The sequence below is a fragment of the Carettochelys insculpta genome, chromosome 12, assembly GCF_033958435.1.
Source record: "Carettochelys insculpta isolate YL-2023 chromosome 12, ASM3395843v1, whole genome shotgun sequence".
Taxonomy (NCBI): domain Eukaryota; kingdom Metazoa; phylum Chordata; order Testudines; family Carettochelyidae; genus Carettochelys; species Carettochelys insculpta.
In genome coordinates, this window is record NC_134148.1 from 21,069,443 (window position 1) to 21,085,812 (window position 16,370).

General features: G+C 40.9%; 1 protein-coding gene across 1 annotated transcript in view; it reads left to right on the forward strand.

The window, feature by feature from the left end:
* WDR72 (WD repeat domain 72) overlaps positions 1-16,370 on the forward strand; it is a 186,610-nt gene that overhangs the window by 26,922 nt on the left and 143,318 nt on the right. The window contains exon 12 of the mRNA XM_075007021.1: positions 276-471. Coding sequence (XP_074863122.1) covers positions 276-471 — 196 coding nt within the window. The remainder of the gene's footprint in view (positions 1-275; positions 472-16,370) is intronic.

Consider the following 16,370-nt stretch of genomic DNA (forward strand, 5'->3'; position numbering starts at 1 on the left):
CTCCCAGCCATGGGGCTGGCAGGGTCCCCTGCCCTCCTGCTAGAGATCCCACAGCTGCCTCTCTATTAAGCAGCGTATATGAATATCCGGCAACCTCCTGGTCCTGGGGTTGCGAGTACAAAACAAGTTACTATATTTTGTGGCAGGGACTGGTTTTGTTTTCATTTTCTGTGTTTGTACAGAGCCTAGCACAATGGATTGGAATTCATCGTGCTACCACAATAAAAATGATTTAAAAAAAACATACATATTCAGTTATTGATATGTTTTTGCAGCTAGATGGGCACAGGATTGTGTGCTGTGTATGCAGTGATCATTCAGTAGCACTTCTACACCTTCGCAAGAAAGCATGTCTCTTACATGCCAGGAAGCATTTGTTTCCTGTGAAGATGATAAAATGGCACCTTGCTGAACATCTACTAATTGTTGGATGCGAAGATGATTCAGTTTATGTTTGGGAAATTGAAACAGGTAATGTGTTGTTCTTTTTTTCTTGTTCAGCCCTTGCTGTTTAGTTTTGTTTTAATCTATCATGTATTGTTATAGGTTCCCAGATTTGTAATGGGGCCATTCACAGATGGTAAAATATTACAGTTATTAATTAGAAAATTTAATTTCTGACTATAAATGAGTGAGAGTTAAAGGCTCCATGTGATACAGTGCATATTAATAAAATACAAGAGCTTGAGTCAGATCCTGACAAGCAAATGATTAGCTGATATTGCAGCACGGATATTTCTGAGCCGGATATTTCTGGAAGCTATAAATAAAAACATAAGTTATCTACTTTAATTATTAACAAGAGAAAAATTTACTGTCCTACCAATTTCAAATTATGTCATTACATTTTGCCTTCTTCAGCATACTCAGTCTTAGCAAGCTTTTGTGTTAATTGATGATCAGTAATAAGGGAAGATAATTAATTGCAATGCTCACTACCATATACTTGGGAAAACTAACATTGAGTATTTCAGCTTAAATTGTGAATTCACAGATAATTCAGTAGAGTGACTTCTGATTCATGAGAACGGTAAATGTACTTGTTTGACTGTTGAGAGACTATTAGATGTTTTAACCTAGTTGAAAATCATAGTACACTGCTTATCTCTGTACATGGGCATGAATCTTGTGGAGGAAAAAAGAATACATTATGGCTACATCTACACTATAGGGATCTGTCGAGAGAAGTTACTGTCAGAAGATATATTCTGACAAAATTTTTGTCAACAGATTGCAGCCACACACACAAGCAGATTGCTCTGTCAATCCTTTTTGTTGACAGAGAGCAGCCGGATTGCCCATCCCTCTCTCAACAGAGTGGCTGACTGGAAGCACAGCACACAGGGCTGCCTGGTGACCCAGAAGCCCTTTCTGTTGACAGAGGGTCCCCCGGAGCATCCACTCAGCCTTTTTTTGTTGGCAGACTCTGTCGAGAAAGGCGTTCTGCCTCGTGGGAGAGAGGCAGAATATTGTCGACAAAAGTACTGAGTTGTGTTGACAGAATGCATTTTTAGTGTGGACACTCCATGAGTTTTGTCCACGAAACTGGGTAGTGTAAACATAGCTAATGTGTTTAGCACTCATTTAATATGGAAAATATTAATACTGGAGAAAAACATAATGTTACAAAATTCACTATGCAAAACTTAATTTGGAACGTTTATAAAGATATTTTGCTTTACAAGCTAACATAAGCAAGTCCTTCGCTATGCTGAAAAGTGCCTGTTGTAGACAAACTTCCATGTTTAGATGTGAACAATACCAACATTCAATTCGGTACTTATCAGAAGGTAGACTGCATAAATTATATACTGCATGGATTTTTAGTAAGCTATTTGATGCAGTTGGAAAGTTAGAATAGAAACTGTCAAGTCATGTGATACTTATTTTTGCTAGTATATTAAATCATTTTTAATTTTCAAAAAAGTTGGCTTATCTTAAAATGATGCTATTAGCACTTAAAATCTGTTGAAAACCATCTTTTTTTTCCAAAGCTAGTATGACTTTTTGCAGTTTTGAAGGCCTCATATTTTTGCACATCATTTGAAAACTGCTTCTAGATAACACCGTTTTGTTCAAAAGAAGCAGAAAAGAAGTTACTCCTGTGATGGAGAACCACGCTGAGCTCAGAAGACTGGTAAATGATATGCAGTGCTGTACCTATTTTTTTTTCTGCACCATTATATATTGTTCTGTGAGTCAAAGATTTAAATCTGCTGCTTAAAATTACAGCTTTAATCCTACTGCAGTGAAAAAGGATGTGGGATAAAATTTTTAAAAGCATCTTGGTGACTTAAGAAGGTGATGCTTAAGAGTCCTATTTTTGAAAACAATTTTAAGGTACTCTGGAATGACTTAGGATGAGGCACTGAATATGTTACACTTCCCTATGCATATTTTATTTGGTACTGCACTTTTCCCTAGCTGTGATTGTTGATTAATATCTATAATGTGCAAAACTCCTTTTTGTTCTTGTACGTTGTCTGTTTTGTAAATATATGACAGGCCACATTCTATGGGTTTTCTTCCAAACCAATGCAGTCTAAACTGAGCAAGTTCTCCCTCCAGCTTCACCATCGTGTGCCTTTGAGGTTTGGTAGCAAGTGTTCAAGTCATTTTTGATCTGCCTATCTGGTCACTCGTTTTCATTACCCCTGGACTGCATTGGTTGTCTCCTTTTCTTCTGCTGTATTCCTTGCCTGATGACAGCATGCTTGGAATAACTTCTTAATTCTGTGTTTCATGCAACCTCAGGACATACCTATACTTAAGGGAAATCAATGCTCCAGAGGTTGATCTTCCAAGATTCAGCTTAGCACGTCTAGTAGAAATGCGCTAGATCGACCGTTTCGGATATCTCCCAGCAACCTCCCTCTGTGGGGCTGGCAGAGAAAGTCAACCAAAGGTACATCAACTCTAGCTATGTTATTCTTGTATCTGGATTGCTTATCTTAGGTCAACTTTCACCCCTATTGTAGACCTGTTCTTTTGCTCCTCCTTTTCAACCTTCTCATATATATATGTGTGTGTATATATATATATATATATATATATATATATATATATATATATATATATATATATATATAATATACACACACACACACACACACACACACACACACACATATATATAATATAATGCAAAAGGAGCAAAAGAACAGGTCTACAATAGGGGTGAAAGTCGACCTAAGATAAGCAATCCAGCTACAAGAATAACATAGCTAGAGTTGATGTACCTTTGGTTGACTTTCTCTGCCAGCCCCACAGAGGGAGGTTGCTGAGAGATATATATTTTAAATAACAAGCACAGGTACAATGCATGCACTTACTTCCATTTGGGTTCCAGAGATATCTCTGGATTTAGTTAGGTTCTTCATTTTAAGTATGAGAAATAGCTTTGAAATTGGTAATACATTTGAAATCAGAATGAATTTGAAATGCACTAACACTTCTGAAGATGTTGGCAATATTTTAAATTAATTCCTATTTCTTGTTCAGTTATTTTACTCAGAATTCAGCACTGGGCAAATCTGTCTCAAGATTTACCAAGTATGAAATCTAATATCTCATAGTTTGTAAATCTTGAAATTTCACTGAATTTAAAGTACTGTTTACATTATCTTACCCTGAAAAATTTAACATTGTGACACTAAAATTACTTAGCTCAGGTTTATACACGGCTACGATGCATTAAAAAAACAACAACATTTTAAGATACATACAAACTCTGCTTTTTAAAAAATGGGAGTAAATAAGATTGTAAGAGCAAAAAGTTAGAAGCTGATGCCTCTTACCACAAACTTTCATGGTGGCCGTCAGTAGAAAATCAACATTGGTCCACAGTAGAATTTGAGACATTGTGCTAACTTCTTATTCTAACTACCAGGAAATAAGAATAGGCACCTAACACTGTGTGGTAGTTGTTAACATTTCAAAGGAGAAGATTTTGTGTTGGAGAAACCTTAACCCTGTTTTGTCCCAATTCTATGTTAATTGTCCACCTACAATGCCTATTGAAGTAAGTGGTAATTTTGTGTGTGCGGAGAATGTAAGGTAGAATGTTGCCCCCTTTCTTCTCAGTGAGGTAAAAGACATTTTTGAAAGCATTTAATTGGAATTTGAGGTTACTATTCAAGGAAACGCTTACAAATCCTTGAGTCTGATGGATAAAAAATTCGTCAACATTTCTCGCAGGAATCTCGGGAGTCTTTTGTTGTTTTTGGAACCAGAATACAAAAATATATGTTATTGCTGAAATCTGGCATAAAATATCTTTACCAGAGAATTAGGGTGTGCATGTGAAGCACATTCTGATATAAAACTGTTCAGACTTATGTTTAAGGATAACAAAATAAGGCACACTTTCTGTATATTTATTGTAATTCTCTCTGTCACAGCTACAGTACTTTTTCTAAATGCTTTAAGTAATAATTTCATATAATGGTTTAATCACTTTAGATCTTAAATATAAAACAGATGAGATGTTAATGTTCTTTAAAATTATTACTATGCATTCACAGTGTTTACTTTTCATACACATTTTCATGCACATGCATTTGTTATTATGGATCCATAATATGCAATCTGTGTTGTTAATACATATTTGCAGGATACAGTGTAATAGCTTCTCAGGAGCTCTTACAGAATATGCTGTGAATATAGATTAAGGTTAAAGCCCACAATTCAGCTAAATCTAAAAGGGGATATTGACATGCTGCTATATTCTAATGAAACTCAGACCCTATTGCATATTAACGAAACATTTAAATATTTTAAATAGGAAATTTAACAAGAAGAACTATATTAAGAGTATAATTTACTCTCAAAGAAGGAAGAAAAATCAGAGTTGAAAGCCCAAACACTGCCAGCAAAGCATTCATTGGTTGCTAATTCCATACCAAGGGCTAAATTTTGTTCGAACTTCAATTCAATTAAAATGAATTGACTGTAGAAGGTATATCAGAGCAGAATTTATCCCATATGCTCCGCAATACATAGTCACTAGTAGGTGGACCAAGGAGACGGTTTCTCATTTGTCTTAATTTCCTTTTATATCTATTTTAAATTGAACATTTTAAGTGTTTACTTTTATTTTGCATAGCTCTGAACAGGAATATTTTTGGTGAAAATTGTGAAGCCATAATTTATTATTGCTAAATCCCACATTTAATGAAATTTGGTACAAGAAGTTAATTGTCAAATTTATGAAGTTACACGACTTTTGCACCCTTCAGTAATGTTCTTGCTTTTTTTAATTGATCCTTTAAACTTAAGTAGAAATCACACAGATGAATCTAGGTGTTTCAAACTTTATGGGTCAAATTAATTAGGCAGTGAATAATTCACTTTGTCATTTAAGAAAAGAAACTCTGAGCTCTCTGTAAGTATAATCAGGGGACTGGTCCTGCTACTGAGGGGAATTTTCCTGGCTGCTACACTTCCCTGGTGAAACAGATTAGCAAAAGTATCCGAGTCCCCACTCCCATTTCCTCTACCCAGAGGGCTTCCCTTCCAATCTGGTGTGTGGCAGAGTCCTCAAAACCACAACAAGGCCAGGCCAGGACTCCTGGGGACTGGAGCTCTAACCTGTGGACATTTAGCTCGGGGCTAGGGTTTCCCTGCTCCAGGATGCTCTCTTCACACTGGATGTTTCCTTGACTCACTGACGATTACATACAGAATTTTATATGTATTTGTGGTTCTGCATTTCTTCAAAGCAAATGCAACTTATTAAACAGCAATCAATTAAAAAAAACCAAACAAATAATAAGAAAAAATGGGAAACGTTAGTGGGAAACACCTCATCTTGCTCTGTAGCATGGAGATCTCACACACAGTGTCCCTGGAATGTCTGGGCAGGTCACAATCTGTTCCCTGTCAGTTCCAGGACTCCTCCTCAAGCCCTGGCTGTGCTTCAGGGAAGCTGCAGGTCAGACACTTGCTCTGGATGTCAGGACCCTTTTCCCCAGCATTAGCCGCTTCCCCCATCTGGGCCTCAAGGCCTCTTAGCTGGTGGAGTCCCCCTGCACTGGGCCTCTACCCAGGTTCCCCCCTGATCTTCCCAGCTTCTCCATCCCCAGCTTCACTCTCTACTATTCTGCCTCTAGCTCGTGGGTGGCTTCTCTGGGCCCTCTGGCTCTGTGGCTGCAGCCATCTTCCCAGTATGGATCTGGTGTCTGCCCTGTGTCACTGACTGGCATGGATCTTCTCCTCAGCTCTATACCCTGCTCTCTCCTTAAATGGTTCCCATTCTGTCTGACCCAGGCAATTCCCACTCACATGGAGGACAAGATCCCCCTAGCTTCCTTACTCCCTCATTAGCCTGCCTGTCCCGTCAATCAGGCTGGCCTGGAGCGTTGGCCTCTTCCCATTGTTCCTGCACACTGTTGGTCTCAGGGTACTAATTTCTCATTGACCCTTCCCCTTTCTTTGGGTCCAAGAGATAGCTAGTCAAAAAATCTCCACTGAGTTTTAGTAAGGGGCCAACAGTCTACTTACACAAGCACTTCACGTGTGAAGCTCCCATTGAAGGTAATGGTAACTACTTGCCCCAGCATAAAATGAACTCAAGAAGACCAGACTAACACAAAGTCTGTGCATTATCTAAGACTTACTTTGAGGGCTAGCATGGTACCCAAGCAGTGTATAGTCCTGTTGGCCGCTGCAAAAAAGTATTTAATTTCCATGGGGTTTACAGGATAGGGAACCAAGTGAATTTCAGTAGTTTCTGGCTTTGGTTATGGAAATTAAGTATTATGGTGCAGATCATACCCAAGCTGCTGTGTGTGGATGGGGGCACAAGAGAAGAGACTCTCGTTGTAGCCCTGTGCAGCAGCCAGACACAAGTGCAGGTCCCTGCACTTCATGATACGGGAACTGTTCCCTTTTACCCACCACATAGGGCTCAAGGCAGGAGTGAAGAGGGTTGGAGAGGAGGCCAAGACTGGTACAGAACAGACCAGCTGGACCAGTAGAAAAAGGTTGCATCATACTAAAGGATGGTGAATTTAGTGCATCCCTGTGAACAAAGGAATGTTACACTTCTACAGAGGCCCTCTGAAAGTCAGAGCATAATTTTGCCCTTCTTTTGAGGTACCTTAGAGATGTTGCCTTTTTTCACATCTAAATAGAAGGTACTGTGATGCAGTGGCCCAGAAGTATTATGATTTCTTAAAGAATGCAAGAAGCATTTTAAACTATTGGCTATTTTAAATCACTGTTTTAAATATTTTGTTGCGAGCGTCAAGAAGCAGGGTCAACTCCTAGAACTGTGAGGAACAGCTAGAAGTTAGCAAGGCAGCTATTATTTGCCACACTGACAGATAGCTCCAAGGTTTTTCTGATTCGGTTTGTGTCTGTAATTGAAATAGAACCTACAATACCTAGGGAACTCCTCCTAGGATATACTGTAGTTGGTTAATTTAAATTATATCTCTACAACAGTAGAACATGGGAGGTTATGGCACTGATCCTTGAAATTGGTCTGACCTAGACTGGGAACTGTGTAGATATTTCAGTGCTAGTCAGGCAGACAGAGGCAGGGTCCAGATCCTCATATAATAATATGTGAAAAGATGAGTACAGTATCATCAGGCAGAAATCAAAAGTTATGCATGGAAGTAACACAAACTTTAATTATTGGATGCAGGTAATATATTTGTTTATAGTGAGCATAGTGAATCACACTTCTCCTGTTGGCCTAGGTGTGGGCCATATCTTCCCATTGATGTAAGTGGGAAGAAGATGATGTAACTGGCCAGAAGATGATTGAAGCTGTAGGCTATTTAAAAAAAATAATAACAATTAATAGATTTTTGTTAAGCTGATCAGTCAACCATGTGACTAATTCTTGTTCTGTTAGGGTAAGTGAAATCCATGCTAGGAATCTAGTTTTCCATCAAACTTGTATATTATAATTTGCAGTAAAACAAAACAAAACTGTTACTTTATTTTCATATTAGAATTGGAAAATGGGAAACGTGCCATACTGTAGCAATTCTAGGATGTAAACCCAGGAGATTCCAAGAAGTAATTAATAGTTTTGTTGCTGCTGTAAATCTATAGTAAGTTGTTTCACTTTCATGGAGGCACTTCGAATTCACAACACTTTAGGCAAGAATAGAACATGATCTTCTGGACTTGGGTCTTCTCTCAGTTACACCAGTTCAACTCTAAACACAGGAAAATAACTAAGGGCTTTAGCCCACTGTTCATACAGAGACACTTTTTATCAGGATCTTTTGAAAAACAAGCTGATATTTTTTTCCCCCAGTTTTCAAATTCTTTTGGGATGCTGTCCACAAATTATGTGTGGTATGTGCTCAGTAGGTCCTTAATATTGCATGTTTGTTGCAGTGTTACAATTAAATACTTAAATCGATCTGCTTGGGTTAATGTGCTCCAGATTTTAGTGCTGCTGCTGCCATAGCCTAGCAGCTGCTGGACCAGTCACACACAATTACTTCCATCCAAGATCCTCATTATATCCTTGATCATACAGCTATTTTTAGGTGCTAGCTCAAACAGACCTAGTGTTCATATGTCTCACCAAGCTAGAAATGCACTTTCCAGCTGCTGTGTAGATATGTCCTCAGGTGCAAAATTATCTGGAGGTGGAAAAAATGCATAACATTTGCCTTGGACCTATAGTTGGCCCTACAGGTGACCAAATGTAGACAAAGACATTTCTGCAGCTTTTGTGTGATACATCGAAAGGCACTATTTGTTAATAAATTAAAACTTTTAGTATCCACCAGATGTAGTACTTTGAACTTGAAATTTAGATAGGAAGATACAAAGGGACAAATCCTTAACTAGAGTAAATTAGAGTAGCTCCAACAAAGTCACTTGAGTTATGACCATTTGCATTAGCCAAGGATTCAACCCAAAGGATCTTCTTTGTTGCAGATTCATTTAGTCAAATTCATCTGTGGTTTAACACCAGTGAGGTGATGTTTAACTCATTTTTAACACTCATTCAATGGCTCATTTTTGTCACTATTTCTGCCTACCTTCTGTTTTACCAGGTGAAATTGCATATGTAGCATGTCTGATAATCTAGCCGTTTTCCCCTTCTGCTTTCATATTTTCGGATGGTGATTTTCTTTTGCCTATAAAAAGCAATGCATAGTGTTAAAGACACCCTGGATATTTGGTTGAAAGATGGATGAAATTAAAAGGAGTATCTCATTTTTCAGCCACAGGAATGGCAGTGGAATGCTTAATTTTGGATCTTAGCCGATGATGGTTCTTCAAATTGCTTACCTGCGCTGGTTGTCATTTCTCTTGCTAAACCTTGCATTCTTTGTACCGTCAGTAGCTCTGAACGACACATTTTTCTCTCCAGCTGTGTCTACCTATGCCCCCTCCTTTCAAAGGCGGCATACTACTGAGACAGTTCGGAAGATGCTAATGAGGCACTGACGTGAATATGCAGTTCCTCGTTAGCATAATGGTGGCCGTGCACAATTTGAAAGTGCCACTTTCAGAACACACGCCACCTGTGTAGAAGGGGGCCTTTCAGAAAGTCCCCCCGACTTTGAAAGTCCCTTCTTCCTGTTTGGTTTTAGGAAGAAGGGTCTTTTGAAGTCAGAGGGGTCCTTCTGAAAGGACCCCGTCTACACAGGCGGTGTGCATTTTGAAAGCAGCACTTTTGAATTGCACGTGGCTGCTATTATGCTAATGAGGTTCTGCATATTCATGTCAGCACCTCATTAGGTTCTTCTGAACTGCCTCATTAATGGCATGTGTCGAAACAGCTTCTACAACTGGGATGAACCCATTCTTCCATTTCTGCCAACTTAGTTCATTCTATCTAAGTATTTCTTGATTTTTGTACAAAATGGTGCTACAGATGCTTAGTGTATCTCATGAAGGCAGCAGAGAGCTTATGATTTTGCTCCAAATTACCAAGGAAGAAGTACCATATTGTATACCTTCAGGTCACTGCTTCTTCCCTGATAATGTGGAGTGAAACCAAGTTATGCAGGCAGAAATCAAAAGGGGTTGGTACGGGTTGGTGAGAAAGGAGTACATCTGGCATCAGCCCTTGTCCTTTCCACTCTAGTGATACCTGAGTATTGTTACTGTGTGTTTTGGGCTCCATAATTTTGAGAGAGCCTGCCTTGAGCAGTGGTGGTGGAAGGGAAGAGCGTAGGAGGGGAAGGATGTATGCTAGCATTTCTCATGGCAAAGCATGAGTTAATTACACACAAAGCATTATGAAACTGAGCTAAACAATACATATCTAGTTTTGACTCTGAATCCAGCATTCAGGTAGCTTCACTAGCATCCCTTGGAGCCAATGTCACTGGCTGTTCTTACAAGTAGAGATGTATTCCTTCTGCTTCTATCCATGTTTGAGTATTTTTGAATACAGCTGTTAGCACAATCAATAGCTTTACAAACTAGCAGTGTTAATGGTTAAGCAGTAAGCCTCACCCTAAATGCATGAGGCTTATTGGTTACGGTTAACTGGTGAGGCAGAAGCAGCCCCCTTCCTACCATGCACAGGGGACTGCTCCAGCTCCGTGGGACCCATTGCAGGCAGAGGGTGCTTCAGTATCGCCAGAGCAGCCCTGGTCCATAGCGGCCTCAGGAGCATGGCAGGCATGGAATTCCTCCAGACCAGTTGGGCTGGAGCTCTGACAGTCCTGGGACACCCACCCTGGTTTAATCAGTGTTTAACTAGTTAATTAATTAAACAGGATTTTACATCCCTACTTCAAATCACTAAATATTGAATGGTGTTTCTGGTTTATGAAATAAAAGCAAAGTTACATTTTAAGAATATCTTTTTAATATTGGACCTGATATAAGACATTTTTCATATGTGTGCCCTGAAGAAACCCATAAAAAATAATATGCAAGCCATACATTATAATCTTTATTTCCCTTGACCTTTAACTATACCTTTAACCAAATTTGTAACAAATATTTGTCATTTCAATTTTTCTGTGAGACCAAATGTTGCATAGGTCTGGTAAACTGATGCATGTTTTTTCCAAAATGCAAACTTACAGGACTACTTCTGTGTATTTGTTTCATATACTACAGTCATATCTATCATTTATTGTAGATCCTAAGGATTCAAAAACTATACTTGGGGTAGTCGCTGCTGTGGCATACAGAATGTATGTTCCAACCTTTTAGCCGTGTCTACATGTGCACGCTACTTCGAAGTAGCGGCACTAACTTCGAAATAGCGCCCGTCACGGCTACACGTGTTGGGCGCTATTTCGATGTTAACATCGACGTTAAGTGGCGAGACGTCGAAGCCGCTAACCCCATGAGGGGATAGGAATAGCGCCCTACTTCGATGTTCAACGTCGAAGTAGGGACCGTGTAGTCATTGTGCATCCCGCAACATCGAAATTGCGGGGTCCTCCATGGCGGCCATCAGCTGAGGGGTTGAGAGACGCTCTCTCTCCAGCCCCTGCGGGGCTCTATGGTCACCGTGTGCAGCAGCCCTTAGCCCAGGGCTTCTGGCTGCTGCTGCGGCAGCTGGGGATCCATGCTGCATGCACAGGGTCTGCAAGCTACTGCCAGCGTAGCCTTGACATCTTGGCAAGCGCGGCTTGTTCTGCAGCTGTTCCCATGGCAGTTAGTTTTGCAGCTTTCACCTTGCACAGAGTGGTCTGTTTAGATTCTCCTGAGGATTCACAGACGGGTCGATCTGCTCTCATGGGACCGTTACAAACTCTTCTCGCACCCTACACTCCTCCCCGCGACCCCTTTGTGAACGCCGAGGCTAGCAGGAATCAAGTGAGGTGGTTGATGCTCTTCTGGCAACACAGTGTGCACCTGTGGAACAGACTTGACAACAGCATATGAGAGCAGTGAAAGCAAAGTTAAAAGTAATGGTTCCCAGGAGAAGGGTGTGTGGAACAGTAAGTGTGGGGGCTCCCAAGCGCATGCACTGCTGTAAGTAGTGTTTCCACTTGAAGTGGGTAGCTGCTTGGGCCATGCCCATATGTGCACGCTCAGAGGTATCCGTGACCCACCCCATCCCTTGCTGACACTCAGACAGAGAACAATTAGACAGGAAGGCAGATGGGAATTATGATCTAATCCAGAAAGTTCAAACCAGTTACTTCTACCCCCACCAGCTTGGCTGGGAGGACGGGACAGAAGGGCCCAGCCTAACCTTGGAGCTTCCTCGCACGCGATGGCTTCCACTCCGAGGAATTACAAGCAAGACACCCAGTTCCATGACAGTTCAAACCGGTTACCTCTACCCACACCAGCTTGGCTAGGAGGACGGGACAGAAGGGCCCAGCCTAACCTTGGAGCTTCCTTGCACACGATGGCTTCCACTCCGAGGAATTACAAGCAAGACACTCAGTTCCACCCTCCCACCACCTGGGACGACAAGGTTGTCAAGGACTCAAATTCCAGCAAGCCTCATCCTGTTACAGGGTACGATAACAAAACCAGAACCAGAACCAGAACTTCCAGATTCCTTATCCAGGTAGGGGCTTATCCTATCGCAGCATGAACCCCAGGGGCCACGGCGAAGGTAGGAGTGGACGTTGCTGTCATCAAACCAGACTGGTCCCCACTGGAAGATGTTGCTCTTGTCCCACCAATCATTCAGGTTCAGAGGGACAAACTCAATTCCCAATCTGGCAGAGGAGTTCAGCAGGATACACATCCAGCAATCCGTGGCACCAGCAGTGGAGACGATAGACTGGATGGCATTCCTGAGGAGATGCTTAGGTGTGGCAGAGGTCAGCGAGGTAGTCAGGAAGATGACAAGGAGTTGAGGTGCCATTCTGTCATCTGGGTTGAAGGTAGCTGTATCGGCGTCATGCCTGCCACCTCCTGCAACTCCGGACAGTCCGCTGGGGCCGCCCAACAGGCCACCATCCGCGCTACCAGCCCCCATCGCTCCGTCGAGGGCTATCCTGTTATGCGCTGCAGGGACAGCGCTGGCTTCCCTGCCTCCCCCGCTTTCGACCAAAAAGGCATCGTACCTGGAGAACCCTGCTCGCTGCGCCAATTGTAGCCAACCAGGCTCGGGTTCCCCAGAGACGAGGCTGCACCCAGAAGGAGAGTGCTATATTTGGTTTATTGAAAGCGCATGACATCCGCGACGGGAGCCCCGGAGACGCCGCAGTCACCCATGGGGGGAAACCCAACGCGCCGGAGCTTCGCTCGGGGAGAGGCTCTGTAACAGGCCTCCTAACACTAGCTGATAAAGCTGAGCTCATTAACATAAGATTGCCTAAAATTGCCTATGCATTCCTTATCACTATCTCTTGTGGCCTACTGCCAGCATAGCCTTGAAATCTTGGCAAGCGCGGCTTGTTCTGCAGCTGTTCCCATGGCAGTTAGTTTTGCAGCTTTCACCTTGCACAGAGTGGTCTGTTTAGATTCTCCTGAGGATTCACAGACGGGTCGATCTGCTCTCATGGGACCGTTACAAACTCTTCTCGCACCCTACACTGAGACTTCAGGAAACAAGAAACTTGAAGACATTAGCATATAACATATAACTTAAAACTTATACACAATACGTAGACATATGAACTTATCCAAGGCTCATTATTTATTTTAGACAAGATACAGATTATCCCCTTTAGGTTACTGGTCTGTTTAGGAATTGTAGAGATGCTGTTGCATAAGGAATATATCAGTTGATAGCGTTGTTGATTTCACAGACTCACAGAACTGAAAGAGACTTTGAGAGGTTGTCAGGTCCAGTTCCCTGCATTCATGGCAGGACACAAACACCCTCTAGACCATTGCTGTCTTGTGTTTGTCTAACCAGGTCTTAAAAAGTCTCCAGTTATGGAAATTCCACAGCTTCTCTAGGCAGTCATTCCAGTGTTTAACCACCTTGAGGGCTAGAAGATTTTCCTAATGTCTGATCCAAACTTCGCTTGTCTTATTCTCAGAGGACAAGGAGAATATTTTTTTCATGCTTCTTGTAACAACCTTTTAGATGGTTGAAAACTATTATGTCCCCTCTCAGTCTTCCCTTTTCCAGACTTTTTATCTAAACATATGCACTGTCAGAAAATATTTGTAATGTGAAAGGTAATATTTAAAATGGTATATTATAATTTGATATCAAGTGAAATATTTGTTCACTTTATTAATTGGTTTTCTTTATCTTTAATGCATTTGTTTGCAGTTTCCTACCTTTGACTCACTTGTTAGCATTCTGTGCTTTAATTACATAGAGAGTAATGAAAGGAATTTAAAAAATCACTAATAAAGGAAATAATTGTATTTTTCCATATAACATTTCATAGTTAATGGGGAAACACAGAAATGTACATGAGATCAAAGTACAGGAAAATGTAAATAGATAATTGCACAGAAAAAAATCCTGTCTCAGTTCATACCATGTGTTAATGTGTGAAATTTGAATATAAATTCTAACTCGCATATCTCTCTCTCTAATCTGTTGTTAAATTCTCTATATTCCAGGACACACATTCTCAGGTCTTTCACAGAATGGCCCCGTTAAAGAAGTGTGAATTTGCATCCTAGAACACAGAGAATTTAACAACAGATTAGAGGGAGAGATTTGTGAATTAGAGTACATATTCAAATTCGACACATTAACACGTGGTATATGAACAGAGACAACAAGTACCTCACGCAGTACAAGGACTGCTTCCCTTCCTTGATGCTCGTAATTATCTCAGACAGGACAATTAACATCACCCCACCTCTCACCCTCTTCCTTCAATCCTATTTCATTTGTCAGTTTTACTTTTATTTCAACTTTTTTTTTTTGGTCCTCTATACTGATAAATGTCAGTCTGTATTGGAAATGAGATTGACTTGAAGAAGTGGGTCTGTCCCACGAAAGTTCATCACCAAATAAATCATTTTGTTAGTCTCTAAAGTGCTACATTTCTGCTGCTTTATAATATATATGTACATTTAAAAGTAATATAATCAGGACCACAGAGGAGCTGCAATTTATATGGGCAGAGGGTTCTTGCATTTCATCCTCCCAACAACATACCTTACCAACATACAAAAACTTCTTCCAACACAGCAATCTAGTCTAGACACAGCCATAATGTTAGTTTTGATACGCATGGTACAATATGCGTACTTTTTACTGCTCCATTGTGTTTGGTCTGTTCTGTTGGTTGATTTCCTGATACCATATTTAAATACTGTGTTAATAAAAAATGATATAATATATGCAGATACACATCTCATAGAACAGGAAGGGACCTCAGGAGGTCATTGAGTCCAGTTCCCTGCCCTCTGGCAGGATCAAGCAACATGCCAGACAGCCAGTGGGAATGATGAGAAGGGGTGCTGGCCAGAACATCATTTTTCACAGCTCCCATCAACCAGGAATGGCTATCCATGGCCAATGGGATCTGCAAGCACCTGCGCCTCTAGAGGCACAGGTAAGTAAAGTGTCGACAGCCTGCCAGGTGCTGACACTGGCGAACCATATCTGATCTGCAGACTACTTATTCCCCACTGCTGTTCTCATTTTTTGATGAGATCTTTGAATTGGACACTTTTGCTCTCAAGTAACTGGAATAGAAACATTTGAACTTGAGTAATTGGAAATATATCTTTAACCATTATATTGCAACTCCTTTTTCCATGAGAAAAAAATCAAAACAAAATGTTTAGTATTTGGGTTTCACTTAAATTAAAGATTTCGGTTAGTTGAAATGTATCAAAATGTTTCAACTTGGGGAATGCAGGAACTTTTTGTGATGTTCGGACACAACAAAACAAAACAGCTTGACATTTCCAAATTGAAATTGTTTGTAGCTCATCATTTTGGGGAAAACTTTCGCTTTTGACTTTTCATCATGGTTCAGGTTGAAAATGTGTTTTGCAATTTCCTGTGGGACAGGAATTTCAACCAAAGGTAAAATAAAGTATGTCAGAAAACCTCAAAACGATGGGGAGGGGGAATATAATCAACCAAATGTGCTCTCCAGCCTGCTAGCTAGTATATGCCTGATTTGAGTGAGGGTGAAAAAAGCTCAGCTGTCAGACCAATGCACAGTATGGGGGAAATCCCAAGGGTGCTCAGCTGTAGTCCTGAGTATGCTGTCAAAAACAGTTGAGAAGGCAGCCTCATGCTGTCCTGGATCTCTAATATAGCTATTCTACTGTAAAACCCAGCACCTTTGGAGAGGGGGTGAGTATGCAGAAGGATCTTTGCTTCAAGGGTCAGAATGCACTGTGCTGTTGGTGACACCATGTCCCCTCTGCAAGGGATGTGATATGAGCCAATTACAAATGTATCAATCCATCAGGCAACTCAGCAGATAGGAAGAAGGTGTAAAGCTGACATACCCTGGTCAGCAGCAGGAGAGACTGAACCTGTTACCTTCGGGAGTAAAGCAATGTGCCGCTACTGCATGAGC